The 21,677-nt window shown below is 38.6% G+C and overlaps 1 protein-coding gene across 2 annotated transcripts in view; it reads right to left on the minus strand.

Annotated features, from left to right (window-relative positions):
* Positions 1-944: 944 nt before the first annotated feature.
* The window catches only part of TERF1 (telomeric repeat binding factor 1), a 42,202-nt gene continuing 21,469 nt past the window's right edge, over positions 945-21,677 (minus strand). Inside the window, exons 9-10 of one of the 2 annotated variants that reach the window (XM_062188363.1) lie at positions 9,272-9,378; positions 945-3,393 (exon numbers count right to left, since the gene is read on the minus strand). In XM_062188363.1, coding sequence (XP_062044347.1) covers positions 3,217-3,393; positions 9,272-9,378 — 284 coding nt within the window. In that variant the 3' untranslated portion in view covers positions 945-3,216. The remainder of the gene's footprint in view (positions 3,394-9,271; positions 9,379-21,677) is intronic. The other variant, XM_062188364.1, reaches the window with a different exon arrangement.

Here is a 21,677-nt window from a genome sequence, read left to right on the forward strand (position 1 = left end):
CATCCCATACAAGTGCTGGTTCGAATCCCAGCTGCTCCACTTGATATCCAGCTCCCTGCTAATGTGCCTGGGAAAGCCATGGAGGATGGCACAGGTCTTTGGGGCCCTGCACCCATGTGGGAGACCAGAAACTCCTGGCTTTGGCCTGGCCCACCCCTGGTTGTTGCGGCCATTTGGAGTGGACTAGAAGATGGAAGATGTGTCCTTCTCTCTGTAATTCTGCCTTTCAAATAAATTTTAAAAAGAAAGTCCATTTTGACTCACGATGCTAGTTAGCTTTGGAATGAATTATCAAAATGTCCACAATAAACATAGGGACAGTAATTTGTGGTATAACAGGACAGAATCTGGAAGCATGTGGTAATTATCAATGCTTTTTTTTTTTTTTTTTCCAGATTTTATTTATTTGAAGGCAGAGCGACAGAGTGAGAGACAAAGATAGCTTCCATTTGCTGGTTCACTCTTCAAATGCCCAAAAGCCAGAGCTGGGCAAGGCCCAAGCCAGGAGCTAAGAACTCAATCTGGATCTTCCATGTAGGTGGCAGGGGTTCAAGCACTTGGGTCATTATCTGCTGTTTCCCACGTGCATTAGCTGGGAGCTGGATCAGAGACAGAGCCGCCAACACTTAGCACTCTTGATATGGGATGCCACCATCTCAAAAGGTGGCTTAACTTGCTGTACCACAAAGCAGTTCCCAATTATTCATGTGTCTGTTTAATATATATATATATATATACATATATATGTATATGTATATATAGGACAATATAAATTCAAGGAACAGTCTTAATGTAAACTTTATTATAAAACACTAACATCTGACTTTTATGCAAATGCTTCAATAGTTCAATATTTTTAGTCTCTTGATAAATCACATATATCTTACAATTCTAAATGTTAGTTTTTTATTAAATCTTCTAAGTAAATTATTGGTGAAAACTGAAAATTGATTAGTAAGATGCGCATAACCTTGTTTATTAATACAAAGGTACCTAAAAGACTTTGTGAAAGAATACAATCAGGGCCAGTGTTGTAGTGTAGTGGGTTAAGCTGCTACTTATGATGCATGCAGTCACAGAGCACCAGTTCCTGACTGCTCTGCTTTGATTCAAGCTTCCTGCTAATGTGCCTGGGAAGGCAGCAGATGATGGCCCAAGTGACTGGGCCTCTGTAACCCATTAGGAAATCAGGATGTTCTTGGTTCCTGGCTTCGACCTGGCCCAGCCTTAGCTGTTGTGGCCATTTAGAAAATGCACAAGTAGATGGAAGATTTCTCTCTCCCTCTGCTCCCCTCTTTCCAACACTATGCCTTTCAAGTAATTTTTAAAAATAAATTGAAAGGCTATTTTAGTGATAAAACTTGAAATCTATGTATAGTTTTTTTCTAATATGTACTTTCCATGAACTTTCTTAAGATTCCTCATGTTTATCATGGACATCATGATGATCATGGTTAATATGAATTTAAGCATTTACATAATACTCTCTAGGCACAATACTGGCATATCAAATCAAAGTTTCAGAGAACCTGATATTTATGACATCAGGTTATAAAGAAGCATTATTTTAAAACCACCGTAGTCAAAGTTTGTTTTTTTTTTTTTTAAGATTTATTTATTGGAGAGGCAGAGTCACAGAAAGAGGAGACAGAGATCTTGTATCCGCTGGTTCACTCCCCAAATGGCCAGAGCTGAGGCGATCCAAAGCCAGGAGCTTCTTTTGGGCCTCCACATGGGTGCAGGGGCCCAAGCACTCGGGCCATCTTCCACTGTTTTCCAAGGCATCAGCAGGGAGCTGGATCTGAAGTGGAGCAGCCAGCACTCAAACTGTAACCCTATAGGATGCTGGCACCACAGGTGAAGGCTTAGCCTACTATGCCACAGTGCTGGCTCCCCCTTAGTCAAAGTTTTAACACTGGCACAAAAGTCACATTTGTTGCTAAATGAGATACAAAGCTAATACTATAAATTTCAAAAGCTTTTAATTTTTATCCTTATTTGATAGAAAGAGGAAGACAGAGAGAAAGAGGAAGACACAGAGAGACTTAGGGCTCCCATCTGCTGGAACACTCTCCAAATGCATTTAATATCCAGGGCTGGGCCAAACTGAAACCAGCAGCCCAGAACTCAATCTAGATCTATTACATGTGTGGCAGGGACCCAAGTACTTAAGCCACCACTTGCTGCCTTCTTGTATGTGCATTAGCAGGAGGCTGGGATCAGATGTTAAGCCAGGACTTGCACCTAGGCTCCAGTATAGGAAGTGGGCATCCCAAGGGGTATCTTAACTGTTGCACCAAATTTTGGGCCCGAGTTTTGTTTTTTTTCTTTATATTAATCTGTTAAAAAGAAAACTTGGTTTGTTATTACTTATAGATCACTCTGTATGTTATAACTGCACTAACAAATGTCTTATTTAGTTATACATTAAGACCATAAATCAAGTCATTATCTCATGTCAAAACAGTATTATTAATGAATTAGAAAATTCATTTTTATATCTTACATGTCTTTTTTCTTATATTTCACCTATTTGAAAGGCAGAGAGTGAGAAAGTGCATGCACATGCATGTGTGTGTGTGTGTGTGAGAGAGAGAGAGAGAGGGAGAGAGAGAGCAAGACACACACACACAAACTCCATTAACTGGTTCATTCCCCAAACAATTGCAACAGCCAGACTGACCAAGAACCTAGAACTCAATCTGGGTTTCCATCATGAGTGACAGGGACCTAAAAACTTGAGTTATCACCTCCTGCCTCCCAGGGTACAGATTAACACGTAGGTATAATAGGGAGTGGAGGCAGGACTTGAACCCAGGCAATTAGTAGGTGACATAAGTGGAATCTTAGCTGCTGTGTCAAATGACACCCCAGAAAATTTATTTTTATGTTGTGTCTTACAGGGTTGAGATCAGGCAGACAGAGAATAGTTTAATATTTTTTCTCTTACCAGGCTTTAACTTTTTATTGGAACAGAATTTAGGGGTATGAATATTGAAAGTGGCAAGGGTCAACAAATTTACATCTTATTAAAATAAAAAGATTCTTAAAGAATACAATGATAGGATATAATTCCACTCTTATGGCACAAAACCTCCTATTAATTGAATCACAGAAAAATAATGCTTTAAACAAGAATTTTAAGACCAGCAAGTTTCAAAAAAATGTAGCGTTCAAAATACTTAATTGTCCTTTTATCAGCTTTCACAAACTCATTCAGTCTTCGCAGTCTGAGCAAATCATTTTTAGTTTCTTCATAGTTCTCCATCTGTCTTTCAGCATGACACTTGTTCGGTTGTTGAATTTATAATGCAACAGTATTTTAGACCAGCTTCCCTCTCCATATTTCCTCACGCCAGATCTCAAATTCTTGTCTTCTTCCCAAAGCCATGCCTTTTGATAAAATGTAGAATGGTTACTCAGAGACAGAATTCTTAAAAAAAGACATACCTACTATCAATGCAACAATTTTTTAAAATCAAAATGATGCTTACAATTTAAGAAACAGTTTAAGAATGATGTGAGAATTTATACATTTCTTATTTTTGCAATATTTTACTTATAATATTAAGGGTCATTACTATTATTGTTCATTTTATATAAGCTACAAAGCTTTAGCACGCTTCTTTTCATTAACTGATACAAAACCAAGAGATGTAAATTTTGTTTATCTGTGGTGATTTATTAAAAGTGCTTCAATAATGGATTATCTCTGGGGTCATAAATTTTTGAAAATGTTATGAAAGCTATGCATCCATTCCACAGAAAACTGTAAGTATCTAAAATTTTCCATAAAATTTTTGGGATCATCTCAACTCCCTTAAAAAGTTTATCAATTCCATGGTCTTCAAGTTAGAAATTATAGGTTAAAAAGCAGTCTTCATATAAATTTCATACATGTATATGGAAATATTTTATTTTTAATTAAGCTATAATTACTTTTAAGAGAATATATGATATCTTATAATCTATATCACTTCTCTCAAGAAATAACAAATTCTTTGCTCAAATCCTAAGTAGGTTATTGTTCAATCCTATGTGGGTTACTAGATGTAATTAAGTTTTAGTATTACTTTCTAGAGGATCACCTCCAACAGAGGTCAGCAATCTACTGCCCAAGGCTGTTTTACTATAGCCCAGAAGCTAATAATCATTGTTACAATTTTACAAGTCAAATTAAAAAAAAATGTCAAAGAAACTGTATATGTATCACAAATATTCAGTCTGGCCCTTTACAGATAAAGTGTACATGCCCTAATAACCCTTTCTTTTAAGAAAGCAGTAATTTTATTAATTTAACAACCACAGTGCTTATAATTCATTTTATCTTCTAATGAAAAAGATTTTAGCTTGATATATTGTTACTTCTTGGTTAATTATACTATGATTATTTTGTTTCATTTAAGTATGTTTAGTCTTTGCTTAATTTCATCCTGGCTTGAAAAACAAAATTATATGACAAAGAATCATATGACAAAGAACTAGCAATCGTATGACAAAGAAAACCATAATCTTTAAAAGTTCAAAGCTTAAAGAGGCATATTGGTCACTGGTACCAATTTCTACTTCTATAAATGAAATTGAGTGAACAGACCCAATTGGCCTATTAGTGGCATATCAAAAAGAAAACATTAGACAACAAAATCCCATTGTCTACTCTTGTGCTTAAAATTTTTCACTTCTTTGATAAAGTGGATTCCATTAACTATGACACATAGCTAAAAAGAGTTTAAGATGACACATTTCAGGAAAGAAAATGTATAAAACCCATGTCCTTTGATTATATTTTGTCTTTTGGTTAACCTGAAAAATAAAAAATAAAATCAAGGGGCAGCCATTGTCCTGCATCACATTAAACAGCCCCTTGGGATACCCACATCTCATTCTGAGTGTCTGGTTTGAGTCCTGGCTACTCTGCTTCCAATCCAACTTTATGTCTGGGAAGGAAGCAAGGTGAAGGCTCAAGTGTTTATAACCCTGCCACACAGGTGGGAGACTTGAATGGAGTTCTGGGCTCCTGGCCCTGACTGCTGCGGGCATTTGAGGAGTGAACCAGTAGATGGAAGATCTGTCACTTTCCCTTTCAAATAAATAAATAAATGAATAAACAAATCTTTAAAAAGATTGATAACATTTAAAGCAAAAGAAAATACTGTTACAGTACTTTCCATTACATAGTTTATGGGGGCAAATTTCTCATTGCTGAAAGGCATTCAGTTTTCTTCCTTAAGAGAATAAACTTACAAAAAGGAACACTAATCTTTAAATTGTGATGAGACAGGTAGGAACATGACTGTTTAACAAATGTAGTAAGGAGAAAACTGTCCAATTAGGCATGGAGTTCTATAATTAAAAAACTTAAAGAACCCCAAATTTCAATTCAAAATAAAATTAAGTCTGTCATTTATCTTTTTTTTTTTTTAGATTTTATTTATTTGAAAGGCAGAATTACACACACAGAGAGGGTCTTCTATCTGCTGGTTCACTCCCTAAATGGCCTCAATGGCTAGAGCTAAGCCAATCAGAAACCAGCTGCCAGGAGCTTCTTCCGGGTCTCCCATGTGGATGCAGAAACCCAAGCACTTGGGCCATCTTCCACTGTTTTCCCAGGCCATAAGCAGTAAGCTGGATTGGAATAGGGTGGTCATATGGGATGCCTGCACCACAGGCTGAGGCTTAGCCTAATATGCCATAGAACTAGCCCCGTCATCTATCTTCTGAAACAAGTGTCCCACCAAAAAGCCAAGAGTAGAAAGCCAAAAGAAAACAACAACAAAAAATAACCTAAACACCTATGACAGTCACAGCATTTTTTTCTGACATAGAAAAACTGTAATAGATATCACCTATATTCTATAGATTATGTGGTTGATATCCTATGTTTTGTTTTGAATTTAAAAGACAGAAACTGTTTTCTTAATACATATTTATAAGTAACACTTGAAGTCTCATTTGGACTATTACAAGGAAAGATCCATTATGTCTGAGGCAGAGATTCCTGGTTTTCAGTCTGACAAGTGAAGTGCTTGGAAATCATTACTCCTGTTTCCACAAGAAGAAAGTTGAGTAGGGGTGAGCATTGGCATTGTGGGTAAGGTGTTGCTTGAGATGTCTGCATCTTGTATCAGAGTGACTGGGTTTGAGTTCCAGCTCTGCTGGATTCCAGCTTTCTATTAATGTACAGACCATAGCTCAAACTCTTATGTCCCTGCCACCCCTATGGGAGACCTGGATTAAGATCCTAGCTCCTGGCTTCAGCTTGGCCCACCTCTGTATGTTGCAGGCATTTGGAGAGTGAATCAGCAGATGGAAGATCATTGTCTTTCTCTCTTTCAAATAAAAAACTTTTTTTTTTTAAATTAAAAGCTGAAAATCAGTGGCTTTTCTAAGATTCATTAGAGAATTAATGGCAGTGAAAGCTGCTGTCCTGAAAACTAGATAGTTGGATATACAGAATCACAGGAATTACTGGGAACAGGCCAGAACAGAAGCTCACAGCAGGTACCAATAGCGTACCTATTGTGTGATTGATGAACTGATAAAGCACAACGTGGATGAGCCCGAGAGTTAAAAACACCAGGGTCTAATGTTAGTGGGCTCACACATCATTTTGAGTTTCAACTACAGGAGCCCCACTAGATTTTTAGGGTGAAAATTAGACAAAAATCCTCTGCTGTTCTAACTAGAAGAGGACAAAAGCAGCAATTCTGAAATACTCTCCATTTTCAAATACACTCAGAGTATTCTCTTCTCCTTAACAAATGCATGTCCTCAAAAATAACTGATTTTGGAGCAGGTGTTTAGCTTAGCCTTTAAGACACCTGCATCTCACAAGAGAGTGCCTGAGTTTGATTCTCAGTTCTGGCTCCTTACTCCAGGTTTCTGCTAATGCAGATCCTGGGAGTCACCAATGATGTCTCAAGTAATTGCGTTTCCACCACCCACCTGGGAAGAGACCTGGGTTGCATTCCTGGCTCCTGGCCAGCCCTGGACATTGTGGGCATTTGGGTAGTGAACCAAATGGTTTTTTTTAGAGATTTATTTTATTTATTTGAAAGAGTTACAGAGAGAGGTAGAGACAGACAGAGAGAGGTCTTCTATCCACTGGTTCACTCCCTAGATGGCCGCAAAAACTGGAGCTGCGCCGATCTGAAGCCAGGAGCCAGGAGCTACTTCTGGGTCTCCCACACGGGTGCAGGGGCCCAAGGACTTGGACCTTCTTCTACTGCTTTCCCAGGCCATAGCAGAGAGCTGGATCAGAAGAGGAGCAGCTGGGACCAGAACCGGCACCCATATGGGACACCGGCGCTTCAGGCCAGGGCGTTAACCCGCTGCACCACAGCCCCGGCCCGCAAATGTCTTTCAAATAAAAATAAAACAAACTTAAAACTGACTTGTGCCAGTGTCTAACCAACCTGTGGAAATAGACAACTCAAGCCCATTCTAGTCTTCCTGTCTCACCCACAGGGTAGTTGTGGTGGCGGGGGGTGGACTGACAGCACTTAGGCAGGTCACAGCTCAGGTTCACAAAAAGAATGAGATCTATACACAGGACTACAGCATGCTTCCCATCCTCCCCCTGACAACCATATCAATCAAGGGATTACAGCAGAAAGAGCTGCTTCAGACTCTGAGAAGTTCCTAGGGAAACCCAAAGACAATAAGAGACAAAAACAAGGACAATAGAAGAATAGCCTCTGATATTTACAACTGCGACAAACACAGTGTAATTCATAAAGATAAACGTAAAATCTTATAATTTTTAAAGGCCCTTTTACCTCAGTTCCTTTCACCCACACATCATGTTCAGCTATAAACAAAAAATAACAAGCATGTTAAGCTGCTAAAAATACAGTCTAAAGATACAAAGTAAGCATTAGAACCACATTCATAGCAGATGACAGACATTTTGGAACTGCCAGACTTGGAATTTAAAATGACTATGATTATTATGCTAAGGGCTCTAATGCAAACAGTGGACAATGTGCAAGAAAATATGGGTTAAAAAAAAAAAAGAGGAAAACGCTGCAAATCACCAACACACTAATAATATGAACAATGCCTTTGAGGGATCATCAGTAGACTAGACCCAGTTGAGGAAGAATCAGTGAGCTTGAAGACGTTAAGAGACTTCCCACAGCAAAAAATAAAGAGAAAAAATGATGAAAAAAAGAAAAGAAGATATAAGAGCTGTGGAACAATTATAAAAGGCGTCGCATATGAGTGTAATGGGAATATCAGAAAAAAAGGAACAAAAGAAAGATCTGAAGTAATAATGGCTGAGAATTTTCTAGAATTAGTGACAGACAACCATAAATCTAGGAAGCTCTGAGAATATCAAGTAGGATAAATGCCAAAAAATGTACACCTACACATGTCATATTCAAACAGCAAAAAATTAAGCACAAAAAATACATAAGACTTGCTGCATATAGTGGCATAAGGTTGGTATTTTCCCTTTCTCCTTTGGGAATTCATCCACAAACAACATGAAAGGAAATAAAATCTCTAAACTCTTAAAAACACAGGAAAAATCTGAACCATAACACAGATTGAAGGGGTGTATTAATCAGTGCAAATTAAAAAAGAATATGTGAAGAAGCAGGGCACAGTCAGCTTGCCTAGAGTTCTCAGACAGCCTATTTCAAAGAATGGAACACACTCCTGGTCTCCAACAGCAGACGCTCCCCTCAACCTACTACGGCTTCAGAGATGACAGGACCAAAAGTGAAATCACACAGATGATCATCTTAATACAATTTTCTCATCAAATACTATTATCAAAGTATAGAAGAATCGTATTTAAATTAGATTCCTGGGGCTGGCGCTGTGGTGTAGTGGGCTAAAGCTTCCGCCTGTGGCACCAGCATCCTATAAGGGCACTGGTTTGAGTCCCAGTTGCTCTCTCCTGACCCAGCTCTCTAATATGGCCTGGGGAAGCAGAAGATGGCCTAAGTGCTTGGGCCTCTGCACCCACATGAGAGATCCAGAAGAAGCTCCTGGCTCCTGGCTTTGGATTGAGCCAGCTCTGGCCGCTGTGGCCATTAAGGGAGTGAAACAATGGATGAAAGACCACTCTGTCTCTCCCTCTGTCTGTAACTCTATCTATCCAAATAAATAAATAAAATATTAAAAATAATAAATTAGATTCCTTTTAGGAAGATTTGACCCCAAAAGCGTGTAATGTGGACTTAAGTTCCACTTTATATCGATGAAGTAACTTTATAACTTAAATGCCTACAAGCATTATTCACATAATAGAAACAAATACCTGTTTTTTCCTAGGTCGTCGTTTTTTGTAAGTTCCTGGTTGAGTCTCTGGACCATGTGTTCTCCTTGTTTCAGTGGTTCTTCTGTTTTCTGTTTTCTCTCTCTCACCTAAAAGTTGAAATACTGGCATCAGGAATTATTTCACATTAAAGGGAAATGAAGAATTATATTTTTAAAGCTCATCATGAAATTCCTTTTTATTTTTCGGCTAATCATAGGAAAAAAAGTCTTTAATTTTTTCTTTCAAATCTGGAAGCAGTATGGTACAAAGATCACAGCTGTTGAAGACCAGGAGGGATATTTTAAGTCTGATTCTTTTACGTGTCTTTTAAAAAGTCATCTTAACTCCCCAAGACTATCTTTTCATAAAAAAAGGGAAAATATTTCTTATAACATTTATGAGAACACAACACAACATAAATATAACCCTTTTCTTACTTCTTGAAATTTCATAGTAAATTTAGTAAGAAATAAAAGTATCTGTAATTGAAAAGGAATAAGAAATATAGCTGTTAAAAGACAGAAAGCTATAAAGAATCTACAAATAAAAGAGCTTAGCAAGATAGTTGGACATAAGATCAATACATGATACGCAACAGGATTTCTAGATATTAGCAGCAATTAAATAATTAAAACTGAAACATACTACATATAATAGCAACAAAAATATAACAATCTTAGGAATAACTCTGGTAAAGTTGGTACAAGTTGTATATGCAATAAATTATTAACTTTTAATACATTAATAAATGTTAAGGAAGATTTACTATATATACTTGTGTATAAATATGTATAAACACGTGAGAGAAATATATCTTGTATATGCATAAGATTTAATATAATTGTGTCAATTATGAAATGACCTAATACAATTTCAAATAAAAATTTCAGCAGAGTTCTTTGTATAATTTAAGATTCTAAAATTCCACATTAGGAGAGGTGCTCCACCTTGAACTCTGAGCACTCCTGAAGTTCTTGCTGAAAAATCAAGGCTTATTCATCATCTCTCGACTGCACATTTTTAGTGAGCTGATAAGCAACCAAGTAGGTCAGGGATATCACAACATGATCAACTGCTTTCTACTGGGGGAGGATATTTTCCTCCCTATTTACTCCTTCCTATTTACTACAATGTTTTATAATTCACTCAAAAAGTGCTAAAGCTGGCCCTTGGTTCTGAGTGTCTCAGCTGAAATACAAACAACCTACTTCCTGCATAGCATCTATTTGGACCCACTGTATTGCTCAGGGATTTTGGGGCAGGGGAAAACAACCACAACTGTGCTGATGCCATGCTCCTTGTTATAGTGCAATAAACTGTCTGACTTGGACTAACAAAGTCTACCTTTGGCACCTAGGGGTGGTGGGTTTACTGCTTACAATCTTCTAATGGCTGAGTCATTTTTCATGACAATATGGAAGCCCATCAGCAGAAGTCAGCTTGTGAAGAGCCCTGGCAGCTCTGCCAAGACTTGGATCACTGGAAATGGACCTGCCCTGGAGTCGAAGGATGCCCAGGTCAGAGCCACAGATCTTAGTGGCTCTAAGCTGAAAAGCCCTTCACTCAGCCCAACTTCCAAAGTGACCACTGCAGCTGAGGGGACGGCCAAGCAGGGTCAGCAACACTGAAGGCAGAACTGTAAATTTCTTGGTAGAGATGCCACCTGCCTTTACCTGGCCAGCTCTCCTCCCAGGCCAGCTAAGTAATGAAAGTCAACAGAGTGCCTTCCCCTAGGAGGTTCACACCTCCCTTAGGATGTATCCCATGTGAAGAGATAGATAGGTCTGGGCCTCTTAACTTACAAGGCCTAAAACCCACCAGATTATTACCAGGCCCCTTCTGTCAGGTTCTATTTGCCTCTCAATCAGAAAACTTAATTGTAGCTTAGACAGCACCTTTCTTAGCTCCTCTAATAATGACTCTGTCCTTTGTTCTAGACCCTGTCTAGCACACTTGGGCCTCATTCCTTTGTAATCATAACCTCTACTCTACCACCAATGGCTCTACTCCCAACCTGTGTGTACTGATGGTCCTCTTCCCCACTTAATGCTGTATAATTGTTCAGACCTGGTTAACGCCACTCTTAGGATCATTGGTTACTATCCTCACCCTGTCTTTTATGACCTTGTCTAAATATGATCAGAGTCGGCAAACTTGGAAGGCTTCCATAACCTTGGCAACTCATGACGAGAGCCTAAGGTGGTTACTGGTGCCATAAACTAGAGTGTCAATTTGTTGGGTCAACAACAGGAGTCACTGTGCACTTGCTCCTCATGTGGGATCTCTGTCCTTAATGTGCTGTCCATTTTGATTTAATGCTATAACTAGTACTCAAACAGTATGTTTCACTTTGTGTTTCTATGTGGGTGCAAACTGTTGAAATCTTTACTTAATATATTCTAGATTGATCTTCTGTATATAAAGAGAATTGAAAAGGAATCTTGATGTGAATGGAAGGGGAGAGGGAGCAGGAGAGGGGAGGGTTGAGGGTGGGAGGGAAGTTATGGGAGGGGGAAGCCATTGTAATCCATAACGTTGGAAATTTATATTCATTAAATAAAAGTTAAAAAAAATATGGAAGCCCAAAACACCAAGAATATTTAAGGTACCATTGAAAAACAGTGTGATTGCCCTACCACATACTGGATTATTACAAAACTACAGTAATTGAGACAATATGGTATTACTGCATGAAGAGACCGAGAGACCTAAACACTATGTGTGAACTTGGGTTTAAATATTTGTTGTGATCTAGTCAAGAAAAAGAAAATCATACTAGCTATGAATGGAAAGACTGTACATTTTGGGAGAACTGCTTAAATGGGTGCTGCAGGACTAAGAAAAAGGGAAATGATAAATTAACATATTAATAGGCAAATTCATAATTATAGTTGGAGATTTCAACTTTTGTCATAATAATTAACAAGTCAGAAAGAAATGAGCAAGGATACAGAACACTTGAATGGCATTAAAAAAAACCTGACCAAATTGAAATTTGATCAAATTGAAAACACTCCATTAAACAAAAGTAGAGGGGCTGGCACTACGGCACAGGGGGTTAAACTGTTGCTTGTGATGCCAGTGTCCCATACTGGAGTACCACTTCATGTCCTGGAAGCTGTTTCCAATCCAGCTCCCTACTAATGTGCCTGGAAGGCCCAAGCACTTGGGCCACTGCTACCCAAATGGGAGATCAGAGTGGAGATTCTGCCTATTGTAGCCATTTGTGGAGAAAAACCTGAAGATGGAAGATCTCTCTCTCTGTCGCTCTTTCAAAAAAATAAATACAACTAAAAAAAAAACCTCAAAATAATCAAATTCATTCTTCTCAACTGCATATCAACAAATACTAAAACAGACCATACCCTAAGTCATAAAATAAATGTTAGAAAGAAAAATTCTAGTAATCATATTCTAAGACTGGAACAGAACTAAACTGGAAATTATGTTAGATACCTGGAATATCCTTAAATATTTGGAAATTAAACAAGTCCAAAATAACCAACATAGTAGGGGATAAGTCTCAAAGGAAATGAAAAAAAAAAAAGCAAAAATCCAATATAAAATTCATGGAATACAACTAAAACAGTGATTAGAAAGGAATTTACAGTATTAAATGCAAATATTAGGCATTTCTGAAGAAAAAGCAACTCATATTAACAGGGACAAAAAGTCAAGTTGGGGCCAGTGAGGTGGTACAGCAGGTTAAAGTCACCACCTGCAGTGCCGGCATCCCATATGGGCGCAGTTTGGGTCCTGGCTGCTCCACTTACGATCCAGCTCTCTGCTATGGCCTGGGAAAGCAGTACAAGGTGACCCAAGTCCTTGGGCCGCTGCACCTATGTGGGAGATCAGAAGAATTTCCTGGCTCCTAGCTTCTGATCAGTGCAGCTCTGGCTCTTGAGGCCAATTGGAGAGTGAACCAGCGGATGGAAGACCTCTCTCTCTCTCTCTGCCTTTGCCTCTCTGTAACTCTTTCAAATAAATAAATCTTAGGAAAAAAAAAAGTTAAGGGGCCAAGGTTGTGGCTAAGCTGCCATCTGCAATGTCACCATCTCATATGGCCACCTCTCTACTTCCAACCCAGCTGCATGTTAATTCACCTGGGAAAGCAGTGGAAGATGGTCCATGTGCTTGAGTCCCTGTACCCCGTGTGGAAGACCTGGATGGAGTACCTAGATCCTGGCTTCAGCCTGGTCCAGCCCTAGCTGATGCAGTCATTTGGGGAGCAAAGAAGAAAATGGAATCTCTCTTGTCTTTTCCTCTCTCTTTCAAATAAATCTTTAAAAAAAAAATTGACAGTCAAAATCAGAAAATGAAGGAGTGCTTGCAAAACGGAGAAAAATGTATATTCTAAAAAATACTAAAGTTGTCAAATTTCTTTTTAATTCAAGAGAAATATACATTCTTGGGCATGCAATAATTTAGAAATTATAGTATCTATAAGACTTTTTTTGAAAAAAAAAAAAAATCTAGCCAAAACAATAAATAAATCAAAAGGGAGAGAAATGAGGGAACTACCAGAGGACTAGAGATAAATGCTTAAATCAATTTAAATAAAGATTAAGCTAGTATGGGAATTACGGCTAGAAAGTAATGCTCCTAATCTTTTAACATATTAAATATAACTGAGAAAAGTTGAGGATTGCCAAAAATCAATCAACAGTCTAATTTTATACTTACTGATGCAACCAAACCCAACCTCTCAAAGCACCTCATACTCTTTATTTTGGAAGAATCATTCCAGTTAATGATATATTTCTTGTGAAATATTTTCTAAAATTCATTGAATCCTACAGTTTTGCTTTTTAAAAAATTAAATATAGAGGGAAGGGGCAAGATGGCAGAATAGGAAAGGAGCACACTGATAGTCAGGGAAGAGACAGTTTAATAAAAGTGGAGATACTGCAGGTTCAAGGAATAGCTGGGGAAGAAACAACAGAGGAAACTCTTCCGGAACTAGTGATTCATGGTGGACCTGCATGGAGGGCATGGGAGCCCACAGCTTGGGACACCAGTGGCGGAATCTACCCACCAGCGCTGGAACCCGAGGTGAGCCAAACCTCAATAGCCCCAGACAACTGGCAGGAAAGCGGAAGGAGGAGCCTACAGGGAACGAGGCTTGAAACCCCATGGGGAACAGTTCACCAGGCTAAGTAGAGGAGAGAGGGAAAAAATAAAAGGGACCAGTACGGATGGGAGTTTCTCTCTCTCCGCTCCCCTCTCAAAGGCAAGACAAAGAGCAGACGCCATTTTGGACATACGTAATAGTGGCGTGATCTCAGGGCTGCGCCCACCCTCAGCCAAACAGAAAAACCTGACTCTGGGGGGGGGGGGGAGGGGTGAAATAACAGGAGATTAGGACCTAGTGAATGTGTGGAGCTAATGAACTGAGTCTGTGAAAAATGAAACAGTGGGTGAGAGAACTCACAGAGTTCACGTGAGTACTCTTCAGAGACACTACAATTAGGTAACCTTGGCAACCCAGTGGGAGACTACAGGAGAATTTGAGCCCACACTGAGGGCAGCACAGATTCCCTGTGTGGTCCTTGGAAAAGAGCAGGGGAATGGGGAATGGTATACCCACAGGAGCAAGCAGAAGCTGACTACATTCAATTCCGCTCAGCTGTGTGGAATTACGTCTCTTCTGAATTAAAAAAAAAAAAAAAAAAAAAAAAGTGCGAGATTTACCATGCCTAAACTGGGAGTGTCACCTTTGGCACACCCTCAACCCTGAGGAACCAAACAGAGCTCTCAGGCCACACCCATCTCAAGCCTCTAAGGCTCCATCAAAAGCAGACAGTCCACTTAATACAGTCATAGTATAACAAGAAAAAAACACCACAGTGAGGGATTAAGAATCCAAAGAATATCTCCATAATGCCAAGCAACAAATGCAGAGGCCAAGGAAAAAAGAACAAGGTAGACATTATGATGCCCCCAAATGAACAAGATACACCCATCTAAGATTATTAAGATGATGAGATGGAAGAAATGCAAGATACAGATTTCAAAAAATTTATGATAAAAACATTTAAAAGTTTTCAAAAACAAATGCTTGAGCTACAGAAATCCTTACTGGACAGGATAGAAAAAGTCTCTCAGGAAAATGAAATCTTAAGGAGGAATCAAAATGAAATGCAGAAACTAGTAGAACAGGAAAGTGTGATAGTGAAGAGAAATCAAAATGAAATAAAATACTCAATAGATCAAATGACAAACACATTAGAGAGCCTTAAAAACAGAATGGGTGAAGCAGAAGAGAGAATATCGGACTTAGAAGACAGAGAACAGGAAAGGAAACAGGCAAACCAAAGAAAAGAAGAGGAAATTAGAAATCTAAAAAATATTGTCGGGAATCTACAGGATACGATTAAAAAAACCACAACAACAAAACAAACAACCCACTTAAGAGATGGGCCAAGGACCTCAATAGACATTTTTCGAAAGAGGAAATCCAAATGGCCAACAGACACATGAAAAAATGTTCAAGATCACTAGCAATCAGAGAAATGCAAATCAAAACCACAATGAGGTTCCATCTCACCCCGGTGAGAATAGCTCACATTCAGAAATCTACCAACAACAGATGCTGGAGAGGATGTGGGGAAAAAGGGACACTAACCCACTGTTGGTGGGAATGCAAACTGGTTAAGCCACTATGGAAGTCTGTCTGGAGATTCCTCAGAAACCTGAACATAACCCTACCATACAACCCAGCCATCCCACTCCTTGGAATTTACCCAAAGGAAATTAATTTGGCAAATAAAAAAGCCATCTGCACATTAATGTTTATTGCAGCTCAATTCACAATAGCTAAGACCTGGAACCAACCCAAATGCCCATCAACAGTAGACTGGATAAAGAAATTATGGGACATGTACTCCATAGAATACTATACAGCAGTAAGAAACAATGAAACCCAGTCATTTGCAACAAGATGGAGCAATCTGGAAAACATCATGCTCAGTGAATTAAGCCAGTCCCAAAGAGAAAAATATCATTTGTTTTCCCTGATCGGTGACAACTGAGCGCCAAAGAGAAAACCTGTTAAGTGAAATGGACACTATAAGCAACAATGAACTGATCAGCTCCTGTCCTGACTTTAGATGTACAATGTAATACTCTATCCTTTTTAGTATTCGTTGTTGTTGTTGTTGTTCTAGTACTATTGGTTGGACTCAGTAATTAACACACAATTATTCTCAGGTGTTTAAATTTTAACTGAAAAGTGATCCCTGTTAAATCTAAGAGTGGAAAAAGAGAGGGAGGAGGTGAACAATTAGGAACATGCTCAATCGGACTGGCCGCAAATGGTGGAGTTAGAAATGTGCAGGGGATTCCAACACAATTCCATCAAGATGGCATGTACCAATGCCATCGCACTAGTCCAAGTGATCAATTTCAGTTCACAATTGATGGCTCTGATAGGTCTAAGAGTCAAAGAGATCACACAAACAAGATAAGTATCTGCTAATACTGATAGAATCAAAAAGGGAGGGAAAGATCCAACATGGGAAGTGGGATACACAGCAGACTCATAGGATGGCAGATGTCCTAAACAACACTCTGGCCTCAGAATCAGCCCTCAAGGCATTCAGATCTGGCTGAAGAGCCCATGAGAGTATAGCAGGCATGGAAAGCCAAGATACCATGGGAAAAAAAAAAAAAAAAAAGACCTAAGTGAATGATCTCTGTGAGTGAGATCCCAGTGGAAAGAACGGGGCCATCAAAGAAGGAGGTACCCTTCTCCGAAGGGAGGAGAGAACATCCACTTTGACTATGACCCTATCGGAATAAGATCAAAGTCAGCGAACCCTAAAGGCTTCCATAGCCCTTGCAACTCATGACTAGAGCCCAGGGAGATTACTGACGCCATGAACAGGAGTGTCAAATTGTTAAGTCAGCAACAGGAGTCACTGTGTACTTACACCCCATGCAGGATCTGTCCCCAATGTGTCGTCTAAAGCCAAGTGATGCTACGACTGGTACTGAAACAGTATTTTTATACTTTGCGTTTCTGTGTGGGCGCAGACTGATGAGGTCTTTGCTAATTATATACTGAAGTGATCTTCTGTATATAAAGAGAATTGGAAATGAAAAAAAAAAAAAACAACCTGGTGTTAAAATGGAAAAGGCATAGAAAATTAATTATTTTGAAAAAAAAAAATTATGTAGGATCTCTGTCTTTAATGTGCTGTACATTGCTATTTTATGCTATAATTAGTAATCCAATGGTAGTTTTTCCACTTGATGTTGCTATATGGGCAAAATGTTGAAATCTTTACCTAATATATACTAAACTGATCTTCTGTATACAAAAAGAATTGAAAATGAATCTTTACACGAATGGAAGGGGAAAGGGAGCGGGAGGGGGGAGGGTTGCGGGCGGGAGGGAAGTTATGGGAGGGGGGAAGCCATTGTAACCCATAAGCTATACTTTGGAAATTTATATTCATTAAATAAAAGTTTAAAAAAAAAAAAAAAAACCCAACATTTGGGTTCTAGGAGTTCCTGAAGGCAGGGAGAGAGAGAAAGGATTAGAAGGCCTTTTTAGTGAGATACAAGCAGAGAACTTCCCAGGTTTGGAGAAGGACAGAGACATCCTAGTACAGGAAGCTCATAGAACCCCTAATAAACATGACCAAAAGAGAGCCTCACCACGACAAGTTGTAATCAAACTCACCACAGTGAAACACAAAGAAAAGATCTTAAAATGTGCAAGAGAGAAACGTCAGATTACTCTCAGAGGATCTCCAATTAGACTCACAGCTGACTTCTCATCAGAAACCCTACAAGCTAGAAGGGAATGGCGAGATATAGCCCAGGTACTAAGAGAGAAAAACTGCCAGCCCAGAATATTATATCCTGCAAAGCTCTCATTTGTGAATGAAGGTGAAATAAAGACCTTTCATAGCAAACAGAAATTGAAAGAATTTGTCGCCACTCGTCCAGCCCTGCAAAAGATGCTTAAAGATGTGTTACACACAGAAACACAGAAACATGGTCATCAATATGAAAGAAGGTAAAGGAAGGAAACCTCACAGCAAAAGATAACAGGAAGTTGAAAGCATATATTAGAAAATATCTTTGGCAAATGGCAGGGCAAAGTTACTACTTATCAATAGGCACATTGAACGTTAATGGCCTCAACTCTCCAGTTAAAAGACACAGATTGGCTGATTGGGTTAAGGAACATAACCCATCTATTTGCTGCTTACAAGAAGCACATCTCTCCAACAAAGATGCATGCAGACTGAAAGTGAAAGGTTGGAAAAAGATATACCATGCCAACAGAAATGAAAAAAGAGCAGGTGTAGCCATCTTAATATCAGATAAAATAAACTTTAACACAAAAACTGTTAAGAGAGACAAAGAGGGGCACTATATAATGATTAAGGGATCAATTCAACAGGAAGATATAATGATTATCAATGTATATGTACTTAATTACAGGGCACTGGTTTATTTAAAAGATTTGTTAAAGGACTTAAAGGGAGACTTAAACTCCAATACAATAGTACTGGGGGACTTCAATACTCCACTCTCAGAAATAGACAGATCAACAGGACAGAAGATCAACAAGGAGACAGTAGATTTAAATGACACTATAGCCCAAATGGATCTAACAGATATCTACAGAACTTTTCATCCTACACATAAAGAATTTACATTCTTCTCAGCAGTACATGGAACCTACTGTAGGATTGACCACATACCAGGCCATAAAGCAAGTCTCAGCAAATTCAAAAGAATTAGAATCATACCATGCAGCTTCTCAGACCATAGGGGAATGAAGTTGGAAATTAGCAACTCAGGAATCCCTAGAGCATATGCAAACACATGGAGACTGAACAACATGCTCCTCAATGAACAATGGGTCACAGAAGAAATCAAAAGAGAAATCAAAAACTTCCTGGAAGTAAATGAGGATAACAGCACAACATACCAAAACTTATGGGATACAGCAAAAGCAGTGTTAAGAAGAAAGTTTATAGCAATAGACTGGATAAAGAAATTATGGGACATGTACTCTATAGAATACTATAAAGCAGTAAAAAAAACAATGAAATCCTGTCATTTGCAACAAAATGGAGGAATCTGGAAAACATGCTGAGTGAAATAGGGCAGTCCCAAAGGGACAAATATCATATGTTCTCCCTGATCGGTGACAACTAACCAAGCACAAAAAAAGGAAACCTGTGGAAGTGAAATGGACACTATGAGAAACAGTGATTTGATCAGCCCTTGTCCTGACTGATGTGCAATTTAATACTCTATCCCTTTTAGTATTTTTTTTTTTGTTCTAGTTAATACTATTGGTTGAACTCTGTAATTAACACACAATTATTCTTAGGTGTTAAAATTTAACTGAAAAGTGATCCCTGTTAAATATTAGGGTGGGTATAAGAGAAGGAGGAGATGTACAATTTGGGACATGCTCAATCGGACTTGCCCCAAATGGTGGAGTTAGAAACGTGCCAGGGGATTCCAATACAATCCGTTCAAGGTTGCAGGTACCAATGCCATCTCACTAGTCCAACTGATCAATTTCAGTTCACAATTGATCACACTGATAGGTCTAAGAGTCAAAGGGATCACATAAACAAGACTAGTGTCTGCTAATACTAACTGATAGAATCAAAAAGGGAGAGAACGATCTAACATGGGAAGTGGGATACACAGCAGACTCTTAGAATGGTAGATGTCCTAAACAGCACTCTGGCCTCAGAATCAGCCCTTGTCATTTGGATCTGGCTGAAGAGCTCATGAGAGTATTTTAAGCATGGAAAGCTAAGACACTCTGGCAAAAAAAAAAAAAAAAAAACCTAAATGAAAGATCTCTGCGAGTGAGATCCCAGTAGAAAGAATGGGCCATCAAAGAAGTTGGTACCTTTCTCTGAAGGGAGGAGAGAACTTCCACTTTGACTATGGCCTTGTCGAAATAAGATCAAAGTTGGCGAATTCAAAAGGCTTCCATAGCCTTGGCAACTCATGACTAGAGCCTAGGGAGATTTCTGACGCCATAAACAAGAGTGTCAATTTGTTAAGTCAACAACAGGAGTCACTGTGTACTTACTCCTCATGTAGGATCTCTGTCCTTAATGTGTTGTTCAATGTGAATTAATGCTATAACTAGTACTGAAACAGTATTTTACACTTTATGTTCTGTGTGGGTGCAAGCTGATGAAATCTTACTTAATATATACTAAATTGATCTTCTGTATATAAAGATAATTGAAAATGAATCTTGATGTGAATGGAATGGGAGAGGGAACAGGAGATGGGAGGGGTGCGGGTGGGAGGGAAGTTATGGGGGGGAAAAGCTATTGTAACCCATAAACTGTACTTTGGAAATTTATATTTGCTAAATAAAATTTTAAAAAAATTAAATATAGGGGGTAAGGTGACTGGCCTAGAGATTAAGATATCTGCATCTTACATTGGAGAGCCTGGGTTAAATTTCCAGCTCTGCTTTGGATTCTAGCTTCCTGCCAATGCGTACCCTAGGAGACAGCAGGTGATGGCTGAAGTGGTTGGGTCTCTGCCACCCATGTGGGAAAATCAGATAAAGTTCCTGGCTCCCAGCTTTGGCCCCCAGGCTCCTAGCTTCAGGTCTACTGGAGGTTGTTGAGGACATTTGGGGAATGACCTGGTGGACCAGAGTACATGCGCTATCTCTCTCATTCCCTCTATTTCTTTAATGCAAATAAGAGTTAAAAAAAAATTAAATGTAAATGTTTTTGAAAGTAACATGGTGACCTGGTCACATTTTTCTAAATTTTTATTTTGTTTTCAATCTATCCATTCTTCTATTGAGGCAGTCCATCTCAGCATTTAAAGAAATGGGCTCTGATTTTGAATTCTGGTTCTGATCTGTGTATATACTGCATGACTGAGGGCATTTTATTTATTAATTTTTTTTTCTCCGCTTCGTATCTAAAATACAGATTAAAAAGAATTACTGATCTCAGAAGGTTGTTTTGAGGATTTAACAAGTTTATATACAAAAACTTTTAGCTCAAATATTAATTTTATTGAATGTTGGTGAGTTTATCTGCATAGAAGGAATTAGGATGATTTGTGTTTTTGTAGTATTTCTGAATTACTGAATTTTTTCCTCCTAAACACATGTCAATTTTACACACAAAAAAGATTGGCTCTCTTCTAATTGTAATGAGAGGATTTCCGAGAGAACTTAAGAAAACTGGATTTTTCTTTAGACATATACATTATTGGCATCTAACAAAATGTCAAAACAGGTCTGTCACAACACCTTATAGTCTCCACAGTCACACACATTATCAAGTCACTCAGTAATGAGGTCATGATCTTCAGCAGTTTAATTACTGATGAACTGTATAGAGTATATACAAGACTATGTACCCTTTGCTTTGAATTTTGT

The sequence above is a fragment of the Lepus europaeus genome, chromosome 4 (assembly GCF_033115175.1).
Source record: "Lepus europaeus isolate LE1 chromosome 4, mLepTim1.pri, whole genome shotgun sequence".
Lineage (NCBI taxonomy): Eukaryota > Metazoa > Chordata > Mammalia > Lagomorpha > Leporidae > Lepus > Lepus europaeus.